General features: G+C 40.9%; 1 protein-coding gene across 1 annotated transcript in view; it reads right to left on the bottom strand.

The window, feature by feature from the left end:
• Positions 1–3,951: 3,951 nt before the first annotated feature.
• Positions 3,952–11,434, bottom strand: part of LOC124711502 (synaptosomal-associated protein 29) — a 28,798-nt gene continuing 21,315 nt past the window's right edge. Inside the window, exon 4 of the mRNA XM_047241615.1 lies at positions 3,952–4,631. Coding sequence (XP_047097571.1) covers positions 4,369–4,631 — 263 coding nt within the window. The 3' untranslated portion in view covers positions 3,952–4,368. The remainder of the gene's footprint in view (positions 4,632–11,434) is intronic.

Below are 11,434 nucleotides of genomic sequence, written 5' to 3'. Positions count from 1 at the left end.
CACTGAACCACTCACTTTATCTTACTTTTCCGATTCCAGCTTGACTTCTGTTTTGATGTTTCCATTGGTTGCTACTGCTCTAGGGGGTTTTTCTCTCATCAGTGGCAATCACTTTCATCATTTTGTCCACTTCTCTTTGGAATTCTGCTCTTCCCCTTGTTGGTGTTGATTGGATCCAAGTAATACTTTATGTCCTTTTCTACATGGTTACAGATTCTTGTTTATATCTTTTGCTTATACTTGACTGCTACCATATGGTAATCCAAATTGGCATCAGTTCCCCCCACCTTAATCTCCTCAATGTCTGGGCCATGCCTTCTTTGGCTGGGTATATGATCTATTTGGTTGACTGTTTCCATTCAGAGACTTCCCTGCCCCTTTTGTAGAATTCCTTTGTGGGAATATGGTGCCAGTTATGGTGAACTTGTTTGTTTACAGCAAAATCAACCAGCCTCAGTCCACTGTCAGTACACTCTTCAGGCAGATCGGACTTTCCCACATTTGATCTAAACACTTTCTCTTCCCACCTTGGCATTCATATCTTCTACAATCAGCTACACAAAATATGCTATCAGATCTTATACACCTTCAACCGGTTCATAAAAGGAGTCTTTGGCCACCTCATTCACTTTGTGTTGGAGCATCAGTGTAATACTGAAGGATGTCATTTTTATTCTTCCTGTGCATATCCTACAATTAATGGCTTCAGAATTAGATCTCACTGACTAGTCTGTCCTGTGTACTAGGCAACTGGTTTCAAGATTGGCTGTATCATTGCTCCTGCAAAACATTTTGCAGTCACCAGTATCCACAACAGGGAGGTCTTCCACCTAATAATCTGGTACACTGCTATTCCTATTCAATGCTTTTTCAGTTGGTCTGTCAAGTTTCTGAACACCCTGCTCTTATGAAGACACAGTACATACCATGCAGCCACTTTTGGATCAGTTCCTGTTGTTGCTTGATCATAAATATTGTCCATTTTGCACATATGTTCTAAAGTTTTGTGACTACATATTTCTATGTGGCAGGGAAGCCAACCCTGCACACTATCAGCAAGGCTGCCCCCTTCACAGCCTGTTAGGAGGCTGCCTTTTGCATCAGGGATGGTCACTTAGCAGTCGACGAGCCCTCATCCTACAAAGAAGCAGGCTGCACCTGTTATCTTCAGCAGGTGGTGTTCCATTTAGAAAAGGAAAAATACATGGCACACTTTGGCCTCAAAACCTAACACCACAGGGGTAAAAAGAAAAAAAGAAAAAGTTGCCAGAGGGAGAGACAGGAAAGGAAACAGAAGCAGCCTCACAAGCCACGGCAAGTAATGCAAGTCTTAGCTAATTGTCCATGTGATTGCCAATCCCATACTCCAAAGAATGGGGTCCCTTGGGGGTCTACAATTTGTATGGAAACTCACCAAATGACCAGTCTTGTCATGGATGACCCTACCAGGTACATTACTCCAGCCAGCATAGCTCAGTGGATCACTGAAACACACAAATCTCTGCACCAAAGTTGAGGTGTTAGTCCATGGGGACAAACAAAGAATTCAGTAGAAAAAAATCTTTTCCACTGATGCTGCTACTGTGATTTAGCAGTCAGAAGAAATTACAGTGTCTGCGTACTGCAAAGATTTTTGCAAGAGTTATATATATGTTCAACACCGTGGACAATCACTATAACTGGTTTGATGCACAGGGTGATTATAATTGAAGTTAAACGTTCAAACTGCTGTAGAAGTAACACCACTGGTCAGAATGACATCAAATTGCAACAGAATATTATCAAAGTGGGGGGGAAAACATATGGCAGAAGAAAAATAGTTACAAAATGTAGCAATAGATGGCAATGTAAGCACCATAATTTAATAGTTGTCAACTACAAACTACAAATGAATTGTACAACAATGCCTAAGATGTACATCTGGCATTAAACAAACAGTACAACTCAGCGTACATGGGTGTACAAGGTGTGATACTGTTAGTTACGAAAGCCCATTTACCACAAAAATGTCATATCACAACAGATGGGAAAAATCTGTTTTTAACTGTCCTGAGGCCAAAAACCACATAAACATCAATAACATCGGTTTTTAAGTATCCTGAGGCTAAAAACTGCATAAAAGCATAAATCAAAATCAAATCAGATTATTAATTTCCATGTGACTGGTGTGAAACATGTTCAATATGCTGTCCACCAGTTTCCACATGTTGAAATCAAGAAACAGCATGTTCCACATCTGATCGAAGTGTTTCAAGGGTCAGGTTCAGAATGTGTTGCACAATGTGTGCCTTCAAAGCAGCTATGTTTGCAATCGGAACAGTGAAAACAACATCCTTAAGATAGCCCCACAGCCAGAAGTTACACGGATTAGGATCAGGTGATTGGGACAGCCAGGCTGTAGGGAAACGGCGCCTGATAATTCTAGCATTTCTGAAATAATGCTTCAGCAGCTGCTTAACTGGATTTGCAATGTGTGGATATGTGCCACCTTGCATAAAAATTATCCCATCCACACTGTTGGAGAGCTGGAATGACGTGGTTGTGTAAGACACTTAGCAGTTACCAGTGACTGTACAGGTAACAGGACCAGAAGCATCTGTCTCATTGAAAAAATATGGCCCTATGATAAAAGATGCCATAAACCCGCACCACACAGTGACCTTTTCAGGATGAAATGGTACTGTTTGATTTGCATGTGGATTTTCTGTTGCCCATATTTGACAATTCCGTCTATTGACATATCCTGTCAGATGGAAGTGGGCTTCGTCTGTCCACAAAATCTTCCATGGCCAATCATTGTCCACTTACATGTGAGCAAGAAATTCCAAAGCAAAGGTCTTTCTTGCTGGTGGATCAACAGGAAGCAACTCATGCACATGGGTAATTTTGAATGGATAAAAAAAGGAATGTTTCTTACGATTTTACACACCGCACTCACGGGTATGTCCCATGATCGGGCGATTCTCCGTGCACTACATATTTCCACACTTGTGTCTCCTCCTGCATTGCTGTGGCCACTGCTTCCACTGATGTCGGATCAATTTGTTCCCTCCCTCTACTAGGTTGCACACAAAAAGAACCAGTCTTTACGAATTCCAGAATCATTTTCTCCAGACCCATGGTAGTTATCAGACCAACTGTTTTTTATAAATCCTTCAGTGTCTGGAACTTCTGCAGAGTGACATGTGCACAGTTACCGCAGCAGATGCGAAAGGAGGAAATAACAGAATGGAATCTGTGTGTATTCACACTGAGAATGCATTATTGTGTTGCTGCCACATTTTGCAAGAGATCTAGCCACCCTTAGGCAAGATCAACACATTCACAGAATCAATGCAAACCAACCTATTCACAAAAAACTCACCACAATGAATAACCAAACCAAAAAGAGATGTATCATGAAATTTAAAAAGTTCTAAATAAAGTAAAAAACAATTTTATTATATATGAAACATTTTACAAACAAAATATTTTGTGAACTACAATGAGAACACCAGAGGTATATTAAATGCACCACAGAATTTTTTTCATTTGTAGAGCACAAGTGCTGCATAGAAGCAGAACATTTTATTTGTCTTGTTTTAATAAATCACAATTGATAGGAATCCTACCTGGGCAGGAAAGGAAAGTAAATTGAGCAAACATTCATAAAACCTTCATTCATTTGAACAATATCAATTTTACTGTATGCTATCACACAGAAACACATCAATGTTTTCTCAAAAAACATGAAAATAAGGTTGCTATTATTTACAGAAATTTAATACACTCTTCCAAGACTTTTGTTGGAATAGGATAAATAAGTACTTCAGTACCACCCCCCTCCCCAAAACACACACACGCACACACGCACACACGCACACACGCACACACGCACACACACGCACACACACGCACACACACGCACACACACGCACACACACGCACACACACACACACACACACACACACACACACACACACACACACACACACACACACACACACGCCTTGTAGCCTCACCTACAATCTCTCTCACCCCATCACAAAAAGGATGCATTCAACACAGACTGAACAATAGGTTTCATCAAAACATTTAACAAATTAACATAGATTGCTAAATTAATATATCACTGAGATTGCATAATGACATCTACACTAAGCTGTGCTTGTTTTTACATGTGTCAGATTTCATAAGGAAAAAATCACTTTAAAAACTGACACAAATTTCCACCTTCCATGTAAAAAAATGTCAGTGTTCACTGGAAGGAAACAAACTGCTTCATAAGAAACACACAAATAGAACTCTTCATACCACAAGATGGTAATGGCAGCTCAAGTTTCCATCTTTATAAGGCCCCACTGTCCTATTATGTTGTCACCAACACATTATTTCTTGCCCAGCAAGCGACGCATATCCTTATTTTGGCGCTGCAAAGTGGTATCTGCTGTGTCTGTTTTGTCTGTTATTTTATCAAGTAGCTCATTCTGAGAGTCAATTTCTTCCCCTAGCCCAGCGGCCAAACCTTTCAGCCGTGACAATGAACCACACATTTCTTCCAAGTTACGGTCCAAAGCTAACTGCATGTCACTCATATCATTAGTGTCAGCAGAGGCAAAGGTATCAGTTGTTAATCCTCTGGTTCGTAGACCTGTTACAAATCAAAATCATTAAGATTGTTCATCTGTTGTGGTTTACATTAAAAACTAAAGTTAGAATAATCCAAAATAGATGTTATTAATTGAAATACATAAAAAATGTCTAATTTGTTCTATGCAATGATTACTTATATCTTTAACACTTCAATTCCTCCACTTAAGAACTATTTTAATGGGAAAAAAACTGAAATCAATGAAAATTCTACTTTCTTCTTGATGTACTAGTTAATAAGTTGAAGTTAATTTGCAAATATTAACATAAGAAATACAGTCAGCCAGAGTAAGACTGTCATGACAGTTTAAGAGATCTCCAAAAAAATGGAAATGAATTACACAAAGAAAAGTTAGAAAATTAGAAGAGCAGATTGAAGCTGGCACTCCCAAATGAGGTATCTATGGCTTCCAATATTTCAGGTGATTCCTATCACGGATGGAATGAGGTGAGGCATGTATGTGTTCAGTACAGTTCTCAAGTTTTTGATGGTGGATTCTGAAGAAAGGTTTATCTACCTGGGTGTAAAACCTCTCAGTGGTACCTCTAGGGAATATCAAATGGATACCTTGGAGCCTGTTAGATACTACATTGAGGAAGCGTACGGTGCCTTTTATGAAACTAGCGAAGATTCTAAGGGAGATGCTTTTGGAAGAAACGGTACCACTGGTACTGCAAGAACGTCACAAGAATTCTTATTTCTTTGTTGGGCAGTGACATGGTATGAAACTATGTTTAGGACCCAACCAGGTGTACAAAGCTCTCCAAATAGTTACTGTAAACTGATACATTGCAACAGATCTAGTTTAAAGTACTGGCAGTATTTTCAAAGATGATAACATTGCAAGAGGGCTTGAGACAGTATGATAATGGATGGATAAATGCTTGCTGCAAATCTGAATCTCATTCAGAGTTTGAAATAGAAAAGACAATTTATCCCAAGAGAGTGAAGAAGAAATATGAACTTAAGTGATCTAGGTAAAATAGAGCAGTCCTTAAGGTAAAGTTTTCTGTCTTATGATAATTTTTAATTTCTTTCATGGTAAATTTTCTAATATTTTATTCCTTCACATGCAACATACATCTTATGCAGTTGAACAGTGTCATCTAATTTAAAATTAGATGACGATTTTTATATTTCTGTCCCATTCTCCAATGAACAGTTAAGTAACTCTTGACTTACAGAATTAAGGAGTTCCTTCACTAAACTAAAAATTACAGAAACTTTGTATTTTCACCCTTTCCACTCAGTCTAACAGATAGCATATTTTTATTTTAAGCCAGTACAATACAATAGGTCTCATTTTTTTCTGCTTTCACTACAAGCTTTTAAAATATCTCAGAAATTACTTTAAATGGTAATGAATTGTTTCATCTTAATATTCAGAACTGGAATGAAAGGACAACATTTATTTCTTTTACAGAGCAATTTGTATGTAGTATTATTTTTTATTTTATTTATTTAAAAACCATTTCCACAGTCTCAACATTTTTATTTATTTTTAACACTGAGGGCTGGGCGACTATAGTCCCATTGACTGACTGATGCTGCACATTTTCAGTTTTTCTGGATTTTGCGTAGCAGGTTCTAATGCACAGAACTTTTTAGATCAGTTTCTATTTGAAACATGGATCTTTTTTTCTGAGAAATGCTGCAAAGAAACAGACCTATGTCAACGATAATTTTATTATACTGAAATTAAAATGTGTCGTTTTTGCAACAGTCACCTTTAATTTTCCAAACAGAGATACAATCTGAATTTGTTGTTACTAGAAATAAAACTGTTTGAAAATGTGGTTTTCTTTATTACTTAGTTACATCTGATATAGTGTGAAAAATTTCACACTCTGAAAACGAAAGTCCTACATCACACTCTTCACAATAGTATCTGGTATCTCTCCTTGCCACTTCGCACGATCTTGGCTTGCTTCTTTCTGCACTAACTTTGTATCTCCTCCAAAGCAATTTTGACTTTTCTGAAGCTGGAAGAACTTAGGAAAATGTCTTCCACCGATAATATTAACAGGTGAAATGTTTTAAGTGGAAGTTTATTCAGCCAGGCCACCTGTGTTTGCCAAGGCATCTGCCAATTTAGTAATGAATTGAACAAGATGTCTACTAATACACTTCGACTTCATATAGAACACACACATTTAAGATCATCATCATGAAAAGGCGAAAACAACTTTCTTCCACCACTTTTTTCCCCCTCTCAAAATGGTAAAAGCCTATTTGCTGGTCATTGTGATCCACACCAATCTTGTTCCTATTGTAATCTAAACTACATCAGGTTTCATCTCTTCTATGACTCCCAACTCCATTCTGACATCAACATTAGATGTTGCCATGTTGTGCTTCATTGTCAAAGAAAGTACATCCCTAGTGCCTTTCCATTTCACATACTACAAATAGTCTTCATCTGTGAAATGAAAGTTAATTTTCTTTTCAGTGTCTGGTATACTAAATCCTTAGCTAGACATTTGCAATTTCTCAATACTGTTCCCACTGCCTTAGTTTTGTTCAGATCAGTGTTAGTGAATAAACAATCCGGGTGCAGAGTACAGCCTTCATCATACAAACCTTCACAGCCTGTTTACTACAAGCAAAATGCTGTTATTAGTTTTTGCCTACCTACCAGAATCTATCTCAATTTTCAAAACGTCTCAGGAGGAGGGGTCAGGAGCAATTGATGTGTCACTTGTATGGAAAAATGATCTTGAACCAGCTCCATTTGTCTATCTACAAGTTCCAACTACAACTTTATTTTCATTCCACTTTAAGATCTCCCACTCGAGCCTTTTCCTAATTAGTTTGTTTCCTTTACTGTACCGCCTAGTAGTTCCCAACATAGGTCTCTTCATTGCTCACTGAGAAACCCTTCATTTTGGAATGGTTTTCATATTAATAAAACATCTCTCACTGCCATATCAGAACTGTTGATGATAACAGATTGTAAGAATTCACACAGATTCTCAAAATCTTTATAGAATGATTTAAGAAAGATTTTGTATTTCTGAGCTGCAAACTTCATCAGTCTTTCTGTTGAATATCAGGTCTGTGATCTAACAATTTTACATTTCTAATGTTAAATACAGCCACCACATGCAGAAGACGAGTCATTAATGTACAGTCTCAGACATAAAACCCAGCTACAGACTGGCTCACACACACTAAGCCCAAGTTGTTCTGTTATGGCTGCCAATAAAACTGACCGCCCATCAGACAGTCCAACCATACGCATGACTTCACGACATTATAGAATGTGGAAATGTATGGAGGAAGTGTTGTCTCCTACTCTAGCTGCTGAGTGCTGAATGAGCTCATGATAGTGGTAAACACTGCAAAATGTAGCCACGAAGTTTTGAGTTCAGGTCCACATACTCTACTATTTTTTAAAACTGCATTTCTCCTGATAATTCACTTCATTTTCTGCACCCCATTAATAGTAAAAACTTCAGGAAACAATTCACAAAACAGCTCATAGCTGTGTGAAGATCAGGATAGTATATGCTTGCGAGTTTCCTCAGGCTACTGTGGCTACCAACAAGCAGCCACTTGCTGCCTCACATGAAGTGCCATACGACCAAGTGATGTGGTGCTTTGAGTGTCCATCAGCTGCCATTTTCTTGTCTTAAGTTTTAGTATGTGTCTTTTAGCCATGTGTTGGATTATGCATACTTTACTTATGAACATAGCATAAGCATTGTAAAACAGTGTGGCAAAAATCTAACATTTGTAACATTGCACACTTTGGGTTAGGTATAGATGAAGGCAGCAGTCATAGCCCAAATACTTTGTACTGTAGATGGGGTTAGAGCTTTTGAGCAAAACATGTCAGAAAAGGATTTGCTTGTTTCAAGGAAGACAGTTCTGGCTTGAATGCTTTTCATCATTCAGGAAGTTTCAATAACTGACATGCAATGAACTGGGACCATTTAACTGTCAGGTTTAGGAGTACCACATGTTCTAATTCGAAGCAACAACTAAAAAGGTGAATTTTACAGCATATTTGCTTAAATATCTTCAGTTCACCCATTAAGCACCCCTACGCAATATTGTTGCTGGTGACAAGCTACAATTAAGAAGAAATTAACAAATGGGGCCTAAGAGAAAAGACACACTTGAGCAAAGGGCAGTGTCAAAATAATATGTGTCATCTGGTGGCTTAAAACAGGTGTTGTGCTCTACCCACTCCCAGGGATGTGTCCATTGCTGCTGATATTAGTTGCCATCAACTATGACATCTTTCGGTCAGAGTGTAAGGGAAATGACAGGTGCAACTGCATAATATGTTATTACTATGAGATAACACACTCTCCTGATGTTGCAAACAAAACTATCCACGAGATAGTTTGGGAAGTCATCCCTAAAACACTTATCCTTCTAAACTTATGCCCTCAAATGTTTTCTTTCCCACTTCTCATCAAACAACCGTCAAGCAAATGCCTTTCGAGATGAAAATACAACTCATACCTGGTTTGACAATATCTAACTCCGGCAGTTTTCTATAAGCATGGAATTGGTAAACTACTTAAACATTGTGTATCTTTAAGTTTTCCCAGCGTATTGATTGGTCCATCATATTTCGGGCTTGCAGCCGGGTCACGTTGACATCTTGGCAAGATATTTTGGGTAACAAACATGCAGCCATCTTCAGGTGAGTACGAGACTGAAGATTACTGGTGCGCGTCGTTCTATATATACCGAAAATTGGCGCGGCGGCGCCTGCGCAGTGGGGAAGGCTAATACCGCACCCCCTACCTAATTTGGCGCGCTCTGCAGCAGAAGCGGGCTGCGCATGCATAGTGGTGTACCTACATTTGCGCTGTCTGTCTTTTTTTTTTGGGCGCTTAACTACTGAGATCATTAGCGCCCAATCACAATTGTTAGAGCACATAGAATCTAGTAAAACTCAAGGGGGGGAGGGGGGGGACACCAGAAAGTTCTTATAAAGATGCAGATAAAATAAGTAAAAGAGTTAGATGTCTTTGGATAAGCCAGTCAAAGTAATAAAACGAAGAACACGAGCAGCTGCTCGAGCGTCATCAGCTAAAATATCCTGTAAAGTAGATGGCAGAGACAGGACAACACGAGATTGACTAAAACGGGGACACGACAATAAAACATGGCGCACTGTTAATACATGACCACAAGGGCACTGCGGGGCTGGGTCACCGGAGAACAGGTAGCGGTGGCTAAACCGGCAATGCCCAATCCGCAACCCGGTCAGAAGGACCTCTTCTCGCCGAGATGGTCGGGAGGAGGTTGTCCAAGCAGTTGGGAACGGTTTTACTGCCCGGAGCTTGTTTCCTCGAAGTGAGGACCAAGCATCCCACCACAATGACACAAGCCTCTTACAAACAACCCCACTAACATCAGATGACGGGACAATGGGAGGCTGGCCGAGGCAGGAGGACTGCAGCCTTGGCTGCAGCATCAGCAGCCTCATTCCCAGGCACTCCTACATGGCCGGGAACCCACAGAAAGCTGACAGGAAAGCCATCAGCAGCAGAAGAATGGAGGGACTGCTGGATCCGTTGCACCAAGGGATGGACCGGATATGGAGCTCCTAGGCTCTGAAGAGCACTGAGTGAATCAGAGCAGAGTACATACGATGAATGGCGGTGGCGGCGGGCATACTGAACGGCCTGATAGAGAGCAAAAAGCTCAGCCGTAAAGCTGGAACATTGGTCAAGGAGCCGGTATTTAAAGGTGACGGCCCCGACAATAAAGCCACAGCCGACACCATCGTCAGTTTTGGAGCCATCAGTGTAAATAAAGGTGTGACTGGCAAGTCGCGCACGAAGTTCGACAAACCGTGAGCAATACACTGCAGCCGGAGTACCCTCCTTCGGGAGCGAGCTGAGGTCGAGATAAATATGAACCGGAGCCTGGAGCCAAGGTGGAGTTGGGCTCTCACCCTCTCTGAAGGTGGTAGGGAGGGCAAAATCCAATTGTCGAAGCAGGTGATGAAAGCTGACTCCAGGGGGCAGGAGGGCAGACACATACAACCCATACTGACGGTCGAGAGAATCGGCGAAGAAGGACTGATAAGAGGGGTGGTCGGGCATTGACAACAGCTGGCAGGCATACCGACAAAGCAGTACGTCGCGCTGGTAGGTCAATGGTAATTCGGCAGCTTCAGCATAAAGACTCTCGACGGGACTAGTGTAGAAGGCTCCGGTCACAAGACGTAACCCCCTATGGTGGATGGAGTTGAGACGGCGTAAGAGGGATGGCCGAGCAGACGAGTAGAAGAGGCTCCCATAATCCAGCTTCGATCGGACTATGGACCGATACAAGCGAAGCAGGACAGTGCGATCCGCTCCCCAAGATGAACCACTAAGAACTGTGAGGACATTAAGGGAACGTGTACAACGGGCAGCCAAATAAGAGACGTGCGGAGACCAACAAAGTTTCCTGTCCAGTATGAGCCCTAGAAACTTAGTTGTTTCCACGAATGGGAGAACAACGGGACCGACATGTAAGGATGGCGGAAGGAACGCTTTATATCGCCAAAAGTTGATGCAAACCGTCTTCTCTTCGGAGAACCGGAAGCCATTTGCCACACTCCATGAGTATAGGCTATCTAGACAACACTGAAGGCAGCGCTCCAGGAGGCATGTTCTCTGGGCACTGCAGTAGATCGCGAAGTCATCGACAAAAAGAGTGCCTGAGACATTAGGTGGAATACAATCCATAATAGGATTGTTCGCTATGGCAAAAAGGGCTACGCTCAAGACAGAGCCCTGAAGCACTCCGTTCTCCTGGAGGAAGACGTCGGACAAGGCGGAACCCACACG

The sequence above is a fragment of the Schistocerca piceifrons genome, chromosome 8, assembly GCF_021461385.2.
Source record: "Schistocerca piceifrons isolate TAMUIC-IGC-003096 chromosome 8, iqSchPice1.1, whole genome shotgun sequence".
NCBI lineage: Eukaryota > Metazoa > Arthropoda > Insecta > Orthoptera > Acrididae > Schistocerca > Schistocerca piceifrons.
The sequence above is the reverse complement of the archived record's forward strand: the minus strand, read 5'-3'. Positions and strand labels throughout refer to the sequence as shown.